Source organism: Polyodon spathula, chromosome 7 (assembly GCF_017654505.1).
Source record: "Polyodon spathula isolate WHYD16114869_AA chromosome 7, ASM1765450v1, whole genome shotgun sequence".
NCBI classification, from domain to species: domain Eukaryota; kingdom Metazoa; phylum Chordata; class Actinopteri; order Acipenseriformes; family Polyodontidae; genus Polyodon; species Polyodon spathula.
In genome coordinates, this window is record NC_054540.1 from 7,756,074 (window position 1) to 7,769,416 (window position 13,343).

The 13,343-nt window shown below is 35.5% G+C and overlaps 1 protein-coding gene across 2 annotated transcripts; it reads right to left on the reverse strand.

Moving 5' to 3' along the window:
* Positions 1-38: 38 nt before the first annotated feature.
* Positions 39-13,128, reverse strand: LOC121318090 (putative transporter SVOPL). Of its 2 annotated transcripts, none has more exons than XM_041254364.1 (16): positions 13,020-13,128; positions 9,847-10,015; positions 8,045-8,136; positions 7,464-7,562; positions 7,047-7,118; positions 6,822-6,946; positions 5,662-5,725; positions 5,133-5,258; positions 3,696-3,824; positions 3,098-3,171; positions 2,288-2,475; positions 1,840-1,951; positions 1,354-1,435; positions 1,021-1,110; positions 710-823; positions 39-401 (listed from the first exon to the last, which is right to left on the reverse strand). In XM_041254364.1, exons 2-16 carry the CDS (start codon positions 9,938-9,940, stop codon positions 390-392), a joined length of 1,473 nt encoding a protein of 490 aa, XP_041110298.1. In that variant the 5' UTR covers positions 9,941-10,015; positions 13,020-13,128; the 3' UTR covers positions 39-389. The 2 variants fall into 2 exon arrangements, with proteins under 2 accessions (XP_041110298.1, XP_041110297.1); XM_041254363.1 differs by lacking the exon at positions 13,020-13,128 and adding an exon at positions 12,923-13,013.
* Positions 13,129-13,343: the final 215 nt, after the last annotated feature.

Genomic DNA, 13,343 nt, shown 5'->3' on the forward strand with positions numbered 1-13,343 from the left:
ATCCAGTGTCCCAACCAACTGTCTCACTAATTAATTAGGTGATTAAGTGCATATGCTTCAGTCATAGTCACTCGAGCGTGTCATGGGCAAGGATGAATGATCGAGTGATTGAAAAGAAACCAGAAATATTTCGACAATGTCAATCATTTATATACTTTTTTTCTAAATGTGTTATAATAGTGGTTTCTTTTAATGCTTGGGTGTGTATATAATATATATATATATATATAAAATTTAATTATGAAAGTGCCCTTCCATTTCCTTAAGTAAGGGTTCACTTTAGATCAGCAGCTGAAATATTTCAACTATAAGAAACAGAAGAACATTATTAGATATGATATTCCCAGCAATTCATTCCTTCAAAATCTCCTGTATTAAACTGGTCCAGTTCATTGTTCTTGCTAAAAAAAAAAAAAAAAAAAAGAGAGAGAGAAAACAAACACAATTTCAAAAGGGTTCCAGCTGCTTGGACCCCTAATCATGCCATGCCACAGCATTGTCACAGAAGACACAGCAATATTCTACAATCTGATTTCACCAGCAGGGGTCAGGATTGGTAACAGCAGTGTATCACACAACTTTGGCTGCAACATTTAATTCACTTTTTTGTTAGAAATCCACACTGGCAACAATGAGATTTTTCAGAGCTACATTACAGGCCCTGGAGACATTAAAAAGGTTGATGTGTGAGGGCACATTGGAAACATACCTGAAGAGCACGTCCTGTGGTCTCGATGGGCAAAAACCAAACTGCGACTGCACATATAAAACACGCAACGGAAAACGGACACAGAGCTGTGGCCACTGATTTTGACATTAGAACCTGAAAGATGAAATAGTATGGAGGTTCCAATCAGTAAGTTTAGTTGTATTTATTTCTAAAAATGGACTTCTGATCCTTACAAACTTTGCATTCATATTAAAATACACACTCACTCTCTGCACTACTGTGACCTTTTCACTAGATTAGGGAGGAAGATACTGTACATAGGAGATGTTTAATAAAATATAACTGCTTACCTGAGCTATGAAGGGCGCCGTCATTCCACCAATACGACTAGCCGAGTTACAAAAACCCATTCCTACAGAGCGCATTGTAGTGGGGTATACCTGCATGGAACAGCAACAACAAAACCAATTCAGCAAGTGGGGACTGTGACTGTGCAGGTACCTTTCAATTGAACAGCAGCAAGATTTCAAAACCTGTATGTTCCATTCCAAGATCTTGCCGAAGCAGTTTAAACCAATTAACAGCTTATGAGTAAGTAGTTTAAAATTGCATTATTAACAATTATAAAATTTCAGGGATAGACTGATGCATTTGTATTGAAAGTAGCAAACTGGTTTACCCACCTCTGCAGTATAAATGTAAACAGTGTTAAAATTTGTTGACGCAAGGGCACGAAGAATAAATAACAACACAGTCAATCCAAAACTAAGAGAAAGAGAAAAAGGCAAGTAAGCACTACTGTAGATATATTTGAATGTAGGTATCCACATGGTGATGTTCACTCTAAGTTGCATTTCTGTAACTGTTTGGTTCAATTTTACAAAAAAAATGACAGAACCTGAGGCCAGAACACTTACACAGTAATCGGGTGATAATTACCAAAACACTGGGACAGGACAGAACTAGAAACTATGAACTTTGGCATAAATACCTTGTTAAATCTGTACCACTATGTTATAACAGTAGGACAAAGTCAGCCAGTGCAAGCAGTTTTTGCACTTGCCCAAGTCTGAACATCGTTTTACCTGCTGAACCAATAAAGTGCTAAACACAGCTGTAACATGAATACCATTCACTTTAAAATGACCAAACCTCTGTAGCTTCAGTACCTTGTTGTACAGATGTTGAGAAGGAGGAAGAAAATTCCAGTTATCAGTGTGGAAATAGTTAAGGAAAGTCGTCTCCCTAAGACATTTAATGTTGCGATATTCAAAGGTACAACTGGGGGGGAAAAAAGAAAAATGGTGTGCAACCAACTATAGCAAATGCATCCATTACAAAAAAAACACAAAACAATCAGTTTTTTTTTTCCTTTTTAGACAAGGATTGGCTGATTGATTTAAAATGTAAAGCAAGTATATAGTTAGATTATTGGAATTTTTGCCTTCATCCATGAAGCTATAGGTGAATCTTTCACAATACAGCATTCAACCTGCAATCCAATATAGGTGGTAGTATTTTGGTAGAACGAGGTTGCAGTTTCAAGTTCAATGCCATACCTACCTGTGTCTAAGACACAACTGAAAACGTGTGCAAATTATCAGTGGTATTTCTTACATGCAATCTCTCCAAGAGTGCTAATAAGCATTGTGTGATAATCTGAGGGTCCAAACGAGCTGCAGTGGCATGGGGAACCATCAGCTTCATTGGTCTTTGTTCCTGCTTGGGTGCCACAGACAAGATTTCGCTCAAGCAGCTCAGAGCTGGCCAGGATAATTCCATAGTATGAAAAAGAGGCAACAAACCTGAAAACAATTTCAGACATAACTGTAGAAATAAAATAAACATTTTTTTTCTTTAAGCATTCCAACTTACTAAATAACACCGTGTAACAATTTTTTTTTTTTTTTTTTTGTTCCTGGGTAGTAAGTGTTATTTCCTAATTGCTTATGCCTCAAAAGTATAGAAAATGGCTATTATTCCCCACAAACTTTGCTTTTGTGACCAGGACAGTGATATTTCAAAATATCACTATTTCCAATGGGAAAACCGGCAAATGTGTGTCTTTTCGTTCACATAAAGTCAGAAAAAAACAACATATGAATCCAAATTAACATGTATTTATACTAAAGTAATAAAAAAATGACTACAAAAGATTTAGAAGCGAGTAGTTTTTCGAGATTTACGATTATACTGTATTTACAGTATAATCGTAAATCTCGAAAAACTACTCACTTAATAGCCATTTTCTATACTTTTGAGGCATAACCAATTAGGAAATAACGCTTACTACCCAGGAACAAAAATTGTGTTACATAGTGTAATTATCAAAGTTCTCATTTCAGATCACAACTAAGTGAACTGAGTGCAGAAAGCTATTATAGTTTAATATACTCAGTCTGTAAGGCACAAAAAAACAAACATTACCATGAATACCACAATATCAGTGATGTTCTCCGATACGAAGGAGTTAATAAATCCAGAAAATATCCTCTCCTTTCCTGCAAGTTAATGACATAATATAGTTGAGCATGAGACTGGATTTTTCACTGAAATATCAGAGTTTTATCTTAACTAATATTTTCTTTAATAGTTCTTGACTAAATCATGATTTTTTAAAACTCAGTAGTTTAAGCGCTCCTTTGAACTCAATATAGGCCTCAGAGCCATGTCTGGTCTCCAGGTCAAGTGTATATATATATATATATATATCAATATATATATATATATATAATCATATATATATATATATATATATATTATATATTGTAGAGGATATTATCAAGATAACAACAACAAAAGTAAGTAGTTAAAATCCCCTTTTTTTCATTTTTTGGGATAGTAGTTTTTTAGTTAAATGTTTGATTAGATACATGTAAAGGTTTTTATATTATAATCTTTTTTTTTTTTTTTAACACAGCAGAAAACTACTGATACCAAGAAATAATTTTCAGTTTGTTTGAAAAAAGAAAATAATTTGGTGAGAAAAAAATAAATCCCTTTTCATTTAAATATAAGTACTTACCACAACAGACTCCACTAATCTTCCCTCCGGCAAGCAAGCCCGATTCATTTTTGCAATTTTCTGCAGAGTTTCTATGGCAGCTTTGGTGTTTCCTGATGAGACATTGTACCTGGCAGACTCAGGAATAAACTGTAGATACATATTAGAATCCTTATTCATTTTAATGCTTTTACCTTGAGTTTAGTCAGATATCTCCCCATTCTCTTAGATGTGCATTTATTAAGCAGGGAGGCAATTGGAATGCCCCTGTACTGGTAAGGGTGAAGGTTAGGGAGAAGGAATTGAACTGTGGCTATATACATTGCCCACCCATCTCAAACAGAAAATCACATGTTTCTGAAGAGTCTAGATATTTGTCTTCAACTGCTTTACCACAAACTGAGCCTTCAGCTCTGCAATATTTTTTTTTTTTTGTATTGTAGAATTAGCTATGGGGAGAGACAAAATACATACTGTACAAAAAATGTTCAATTTGGCAGAGCTTTATACAGTTCTACACTGTAACAATGGCGTGTTTTAAATGTATTATATCCTGTGGTATAATATATAGTAATGTTTGTATATCATGGTACTCTTCTTACTTTTCTCCTCTTTGTGCATAAATACCTTACACACCTCTGTGACTCAGTTAACATGTCTTAGTCTCCCTCCCCGTCTTCTATTAGTTTCATTTATTGTCCTGCACTACAGCTTTCATTACAAACAAAAAACACACTATTGTGTCAGTCATTAGTGGACATATCATAAAAACAGAATGACAACAGATTCTCGTGAACCTAGCAACTCATCTTGCCTTAAATCGTTTTAGAACAAATTCAAACAGAACACAAGAGAATGCTTTTACATTCAGACAATCCAGGGTGTGCAATGAGATAACCGCACCATTCTAATAGGGGGCGGTGCTCCTGCTTACAGACCACCAGCAGTGTCTGACTGTCACAGAATTACCATCTACAGGTGTACACTAAGTTTTAACACAATACATTCTGTAACAGCGAACTAAAACAAGTCATTTCTTGGAAGCTTGAGATTACTTACTAAAAATCCTCAAATAAAATACAAAAAAAAAAAAACCTTTAGCGTGAACAGTACTGCGCTGTATAGTTAGAAAAACAATTTAATTTTAAGATGTTAAAAAATACATCAGATGTTTATATCATTTTTTGGAAACAAAAAGTATTCTACGGGTGAGTGCGTCTGGGTATTTACTTAATTTGCCGAGTCATATAAGCTGATTTTTCAGGCATATCAGTGCCACAGAAAAATGCCTGAAACAGTGGCATCAGTCATGAGATTTACCTCCCAGACTGACAAAAAAGCACATAAATAGATCTGATTGGGTATCTATGAGTTTGTTTTTTTTCAGTTGTTCATCTCTATTAAACTGATTTCACGTATTATCAATGCAAAACTCCAAAAATTGTAGTCGTATAGTACCTTAAATAAAACAATAAGGACGATGCTGGGAATAGTGGAGATTCGAATCAGCCAGCGCCAGCCATAAGTGGGAACAACTGCTAATCCCAGGACAATCACCATCAATGAACCTATCAGCCAAAAAAACTAAAAGAAAGAGAAGAGAGTTTAAAAAAAAAAAATCATCCGATTCCCATTTTTATTTAATTATTTGACACCAAGTGTAAAACCCCAAGTAAGTGCAAAACATGAGTGACCAGTAGCATGAAAAAGTAATTTACCATAATCTATCATCTGTCTACACATGAAACAATCACTTATTTTAATAAACACTGTTAATTTCACATCCCCACTTTTAAAATGGATTAAATTACCAACTGTAATTTGTTTTAGGCCTGATGATGATGATAATAATAATAATATCTTGCATATAGCGCCTCTGATACTGGACAGTGGATTGTGTGCCACTTCAGGCAGCTCAGCACCTTTATTGTAACCCCACCTTATTAAAATACGTTGTTTTGATTAGACAATTAAAATGCAAACCTACCGATGCCAAAGGTAACATAAAACCTCTGTATTTTTTTGGCAGGAATTCTGTTTTTAGAACAAACCTGACACAACAAAGAAAAAAAACAAAGAAAAAAAAAAAAACTCAGAATGTGACAATAATTCCAAATGCCTAAAAAAAACCCACAAAAAAAACCCCGAACCCTGATAACAATAAATAAATAAATAAATAAATAAATAAAATACTGCTGATTTTATTATGCAATTTATTTAACACATTTTTTGTTATTTTCATGTCTGGCGGAAGTAAAGAGTCAAAAGCGAAATTACATTCTGGGAAACCACTGCTTATTACAATATACAGTTCCAATTATGCCTGTGTGACAGGGTACTCGTGTCACGTGTGTGGTTTAACAGCAGATACGCAAGACAGAGATCATGGGAGCTGGAGTTAAAATGCAGCTCAGACGCGCAGGATTTATGAACACAAAACACAAAGTAAACAAACGGGTCATGTGCAGCTACCAGCGATGGTTGCGCACAGAGGACACATACAGCAAGCTGTACAAAAGGCAAAATAAAACACTACAAAAACTACCAATAAAAGGTGTCACAGAGGGCGAGCGCTAGCCTTATAAATGAGGCATCCAGCTCCAGGAACCGGCTACACTACGTAACCCTCGCTACACATTACATGGGATCACTATCCCCTAAACGAACCTACTGATGAGCCGGTATTCTTACGACTACTTCTGCGTCATCATACGGCCTTGGCTGGGCATTGCCTTCACAGGCACCGTGCTGCAGTTTCAGGGTTGCGTAGCTGTCGTTCCTGCAGAGCGGACGCTCTCCTCCCGAGTGTGTAACACGGCGGTGCATTCACCCAGAACAACCCCCTCTGGATGTTTTTATGCTGACGGCCACACAGTCAAGACCTGCTGACTGAGGACTGGCACAGACAATCACTCGCTGTCCTTCCTCTCAACCAAACCTAGCAGGCAGCAAGTCTCAACTGAGCACCAGTCTGTAAACAATCATTTAGTCAAACTTAACAACTCCAAAAAGGCACACACAATAAACCCATTTCCACATAAATTACACAAACACTAATTTCCCCATGTGCAGGGCAATCGCCCTGCTACAGCCTGTCTTGTGTGTTTCTGTATGTTTTGCTCTCCCTTTCCTCCTTCTTGCACTTACCCCTGCGAGTGACCAGACACACCGACCCCTACCATGGCACGCAAGAAGACGAACCAGCCGTATGTTGGGGCAAATGAGGTCAGCAATGAGAAATATAAACCCCAGACAAAACAGCCAAAGACAATCTATAAAAAAAAAATGTAGTTATGATTTTCCATACAGAGATATTCGATAACTGCCTGACATCTCAACTGATATTGTGGAGGTACCATGATTTTGTCTCACCTTCCACCGTCCATACTTGTCAGCCAGGTATCCACTAAACAGACTGCAAACCATGAAGCCCAAAAACACCATCTGAGAACAGAAGGAAGCACATTAGGAAAGATTTATTCTTACAGTATGTTAGGAAATGGGTGATCTCTTTCACAGCAATGTACCAGGGATGCAGAGTTGACATGTAAATATTTAACCTTTCGTCAACTGCAATACATGTAATTGCCTTGAGGTAGCGAGCTATAAAGAGTTTGTAATTCTAAGTAGTGGTCAGTGTCTACAGTAAGTGGAGTTAGGGGTTAGCAGGTGGGAAGCAGCTAACCGCTAACTCCAAGCAAATAATATAATATTTAGAAACATTTAAAAAAAAACAGTAACAAATGTCTAAATATTCACCATTTGTTAGTCTAATGCTATTTTGCTTACCGTTGTAACAAATGCCACCTGCCAGTCTTCCAGACGCCACTCACACCGAATGGCTGGGGACACGACAGCTAGCAGCATAATCTCAGTGGCTTCAACTATCTAAAACAACCAGACAAGCAAAGAAAAGTAAATAAATAAATAACTAAGAACAGTTTTGTTAAACTAAATATTTGCTAGTGGCAAACTTTGAACTGGAGCAAAAGCTTTGTATCGTTTGTTCTACCACTGTCTTTCCATAAATGATCATTTAACATAAAAAGCATTTGATCCTACAAAATACAATACTCTGACACACAATAGGATTTAGACATTGGGTGTGCCACATGTTGCTTGATAATGGAGTCCAAAAAAACCGGAATTATTTCTAGTAGTGTTATGCTAAGGCCCAGTTGTGACCTGCTGCAAGTCACAACTATGAACCGCTTTGCTCATATGGAATGAGGCCTAAAATATATTACTTTATAGCTTTATTTACATATATATTTGTGGTCTGCAGTATGCCAAGATATATCAGGCAAAACATTTAGCTACTTTTTTATTTTATTGCTATTAGATTTGTCCTTAATCTTGTTCATACTTACACTTGTGCTTCCCATTATGAAAAACAGAAGAACGTGGAATCGGCCAAAGCCAATGGTTTCCACAGCATCCTCCACAGTGTACGTTTTCTCCTCTGAAATTTACACAGAACCGCTTGTGCCTGGTTACATTTTCTTACCTCTACCTTTATTAACATTATTATTCTGTTCTTTGTGTACCTTAATTCAGGATAACATGTAGTGCTCTGCTGCTTTTGCTCTAGGTCACGTAATCTGATTGTATCGTGACCATTGGAATGAGACTAAGCTACCACACATGAAGTGATTAAGGAGCAGAAAGCATTCAGTACATTTACATGACAAAGCGTTTTCTGAAAACTAATGTTTTCGATAAACCGAATCAGAAAACTGATTCTTAAAACATCATTTTTCTGTGTTTACACGATTAAACGCAGCATATTTACTGTAGTAACCTGTATGATTTAGACCGGACATTTCTGTGATAGAACGGAGACCAATCCAATATAGTGTTTTATCGAAGTGTCAGGTCTTAAATTCAAATATTCCCAGTTTCTTTTGCAAATCTAAATTATTACGTCATTTTAAAGCTGGAAAACATTTGCTGCTTCAGTGTGGGCTATTAACAAATACATACAGACTTCAACAAATGTATTACTTTATCCCTAACTGGACAAATGGATGCATGTAGACTGACTACAGATTATTAGTATTTTCTCTGTTTTCTAAAACCACGTGCAGGAATTAAAGTCAAAGTTTGCACATGTGCAGTACACTATCGGAGTAAGTTTCCAAATAGTGTGTTTACATGATACACATTTTGTTAGTTTTTGGAATTTAATCGGAAATTTCTAGGCGCTGTTTTCAGAAAACTGACTTTCGGAATATTCCGATACATTTTCCGAAAACTGTGTTTACATGACTTTTGATATTGGAATCAGTTTTCTGAAAAACATAGGAATCCTTATGCTCATGTAAACATACTGACTGTAAAGTATAAAATACAAGCAAAGAGTCAAAAGATCTTCAAAATAAGATACAGGGGTAGGGGTGGTGGAGGTTGTGATATTTTTGCCAGGGCTAATAAGGAGCAAGAAAATGTAGAAATGGTATGAATTAACTGTGCATGTTAGGGGTCGTCCAAAATCATCAGTTACAGCAAACATAAATAGCGTACCCCCCTGTTGAACTGATAGCAGACACTTTTGACTTGTTTACTATATCCTATATAGTACACAAACACACAGGGATTAGAGAATTTGAGTTTGATAATAATGGCTCACAATAAGACCATAACATGCAACTAAATAGGCTCAATCCTAAATAGGATTTCCAAAGAGGTACAAAGGTTATTATTTTTATTTTTTATATTGATCACTGTCCATACATGGAAAGCAAGTACTACGTAGCTTTCCATATTTTTCATAGATTCCCTTTACTAACAAAGGCAGCTCAAGTCATTTTAAGGTCAATTATATTTTATCACTTTCATGGGGAGGGGAGGGCCCAAGTTCTCCACTGTGTACCTGTTTACTGTTTACATTAACACCTTGACTGATATATGCAGAGAGGGTATTTGTATGGCTATTGGATAAGGAAGATTCATTGTTTTTTCACTAACACTAAATAATTCCTGATGGACAAGTACTTCAGTGTGATAAATACACAGTACAGAAGTAAGTTTTTCATAACATCGTGGTTTGGTTTACCTGCCATGTCACTTTGATAAAAGAGTTCAGTTGTTATTGATTGGTGTTTATTGTATGCGACTCTCAGGATTTCAGTATAACAATATGTTTCATTTGAAGGTAGATTAAAAGTTGTACCTGTGGCTTCAGTGTGAGATTCATTTGATTCCTGGTTGAGTTCCTCCAAGTAAATAGTGTTTATCATTGTCTTCCTTTTCATGGTGGTGTTCATCTTGAAAAAGCCCCAATGCTTCTAGACTCAGTGCTCTAACTCCACATTGACAAGTCATACCAATAAACTGAGAACCTGAAAAAGGTATTAACAGGTATGCAAGTAAGAAACATCCTCTGCCATAGCTGTAATCAAGCACTATGAAAAACAGACCATCAGGCCTACAGTACATCCACACAGAATACTTGCACAAATGTACATTTGACATGCTTTTGATGTATTTATGATTGAACAACCAGCCACCTACCTGTTCATCCCTAGATTCCGATACTTTATCAAATAGTCAACAATGCTGGAATCAAGTATTCAAGTGAATCAAATATTTTTTAAAAAGCCTAATGTGCCACTTCAATTAGGTACTGATTTAATTTAAATACTCAAATAAAAACCACTCAACAAAATGCTTTTCCCTATGACTTTTTGTAAGAGAACTCTCCTTTTTTGCATAACCTACTCAATGTGTATTGCTATTAGCTTCGGTTAAATACTGCGGAACAACTGTCTGGCATTGTTAAGTATTTTAAGTAGTGGCTAAGAATTAACCTTTGGCTAAGAATTAAGCATAGTGTGCTGTGCCAGAACTTTCTTTAAAATATATTTCTTGAGTTTTTTCATGTAGTATTGACACTTTAATCCTTGACAAACCACAAATTGTTGGCTCTGTGACAGACTTCACTGCAAACTTGTACTTTGTATTAATTCCTCTTGTTTCCAGTAAAAATACTTTCTTACAGTACATGGACATTATGTAAACATCCTTACAAATATGTACATATCGATATTACTGTAGTTTTTTTTTTAAATTGTATTTTTTTTTAACAACACATTATGGGTAAGTTATTTCACATTACTTGAATCAAAATACTGCAGTCATTATTTAAAAGGGAAATCCTGCCCTAATGTTTTGTGTACAGTGCTTGTATATGAATACATTAGGTGTCTAGCAAACATTATCTCAAGGAGGTTACAGCTGTAAAACATTTTGAATTAACACATTTTATTAACATTTTGAGTCTAATGATTTTATTAATTTTAAATAAACATTAACGTAAGAGAAGGGTTCGATATTCTAAAAAGATGGATAGACCCATCATGTCCACTTGCAGGAGAATGAAAAGGTAGGCGAGAATGTGGTCAAATTGAACTTGTCCACGTGTATAAAGGAGGACTGAGAGACAGCGTCACAGTTCGCGTAGGACTCAAGAGCAGCAGGTTTTCACTGTGATAGCCTCAGCTTGGGTGACAATTGTTGACTATTTTGTTAATTATTGTAAACAGAAGTGCCCAATCCAGGCATTTAACTGCATATCTAGCTTGCTTTGACCATTAGCTACAATGAGCCACTTAATAAGGAGTTACATGTATTAAAACCAGCTTCTTTTTACAAAATTGTATGTGCAGGAGAAAATCTGTATAATTGTATTTATAAAGCATTTTGATTATCTTTAGTGTTTATATCTTCATAGTGTTCACTCTTTATGCTAAACTGTTGGTATTCCCTTTTTAAAATCAATCTACTCACATATAAAATACTGTTTTATTATTATTATTATTATTATTATTATTATTATTATTATTATTATTATTATTTAGGAATTGCTTTGTTTAACAACCATTAAATTAATTATTTCAAAATAGCTCCCAGTTTGGTTTCCCTTACCTCGGGGTCCACCTCATGATTATTAAATATTAGACACATGGCTAATATCATGTTTTTTGTAATCGTTTTAGGCTACTATATTGTCTTCTTATAACTGTGTGCACAAATACTAATTACACACATTATTAAAAACGCTACTAGGTACCTACAAATGCATCACAGATGACAATACTATCAACTAATTTGTTTGTTTGTTTTAGTTTTGAAAATTAGATATATGACTACAATGTGTAACACGTTTTTTTTTTTTTTTTGTTCCTGGGTAGTAAGTGTTATTTCCTAATTGGTTATGCCTCAAAAGTATAGAAAATGGCTATTATTCCCCACAAACTTTGCTTTTGTGACCAGGACAGTGATATTTCAAAATATCACTATTTCCAATGGGAAAATGGGCAAATGTGTGTCTTTTTGTTCACATAAAGCCCATTTTCCCATTGGAAATAGTGATATTTTGAAATATCACTGTCCTGGTCACAAAAGCAAAGTTTAGGGGGAATAATACCCCCCCCCCCCCCCCCCATTTATCTATACCCCCTACCCCCCTCCTACAAACTTCCAAGGGAAAAAAAAAATATTCTAGAAATTTGTAGAAAATTAATTAAAAATAAAATGTATTTTTATGAGCCGTAAGAAATTAGCTGAAACAGTATTCACTACGGACATGACACCCCATGATATTTTTTAAAACAATTTGGGCAAGGCAGTAAATCACATTATTAACCAACCAGGAGGTATTTTACAGAGATTAGATTCACTCGTGTTCCAGTTCTCTGCGCATGGAAACCACATTTTCACAAAATTTCACCAGTAATCTTAAAAAACAGCACGAGTACTTTACCCATAGCTAATTTACATATCAACCCCCACCTTTCCCATTCATTTGCATGACGCCGGGTGAAAAGCCCGGTTTACTCGAGTAAAATAAACTGAGCGAATGCAAACACAAAAAAACATTTTACACAAGACATTTTCCTCGTGTAAATGTAACGAGTTAAAAAATAAAAACCTCCAATGGAAACCCCATGTATGTAAACTCACTTAACGTTTTTGTTTTCTATTGCAACTACGTTACCATCAAAGGAAATGATACTTGCTAAAAAAAAAATACACACATATATGTTAAATAGCATTAATTGCTACTTTAATATGATAATCAATGACACGTGAATTCCCGCGTAACGTTTACATCCATAACACTTTTTTTTTTTTTTTTTGCAATAATAATGTTAAAATATGACGTTAAGTACGGTATCCTTGAACTGCCTTCGCTGTATTTACATTGTAAGCTTTAATTTATCCAGAAAAATAAAATATAGATTTACCTGTTTGAGCAAACAGCCTCCTATGTATTTGGCAAATCAACTGAATTCTGGAAATGGGTCACAGAGATGTTTAGGTTTCGAAAATATGTGTACTCACTTGTATGACCGCTGTGCACTTGTCTTCCTCTTGCGAGCTTCTTTCAGGTACTCGAGCAGGTTTTACCTGTAGCACCTGCCCTTTTCAGGAAGTTGTTTTCAGTTCTCATCTTCGGTACAGTATAGCGTGATGTTCATTGGAGTGTGCATGTAATGCATACTGCCTTTTCCTCAATCGTTGTTTATATACGTAATGTGTGTGTGTGTGTGTGTGTGTGTGTGTGTGTGTGTGTGTTTAACAGGTACGTATCATATATTAGAGTTATAGTGTTTGTTTATTTGATTTTTTAAAAATGTTTTCTCAATGCAATTTTCTAACGCTGTA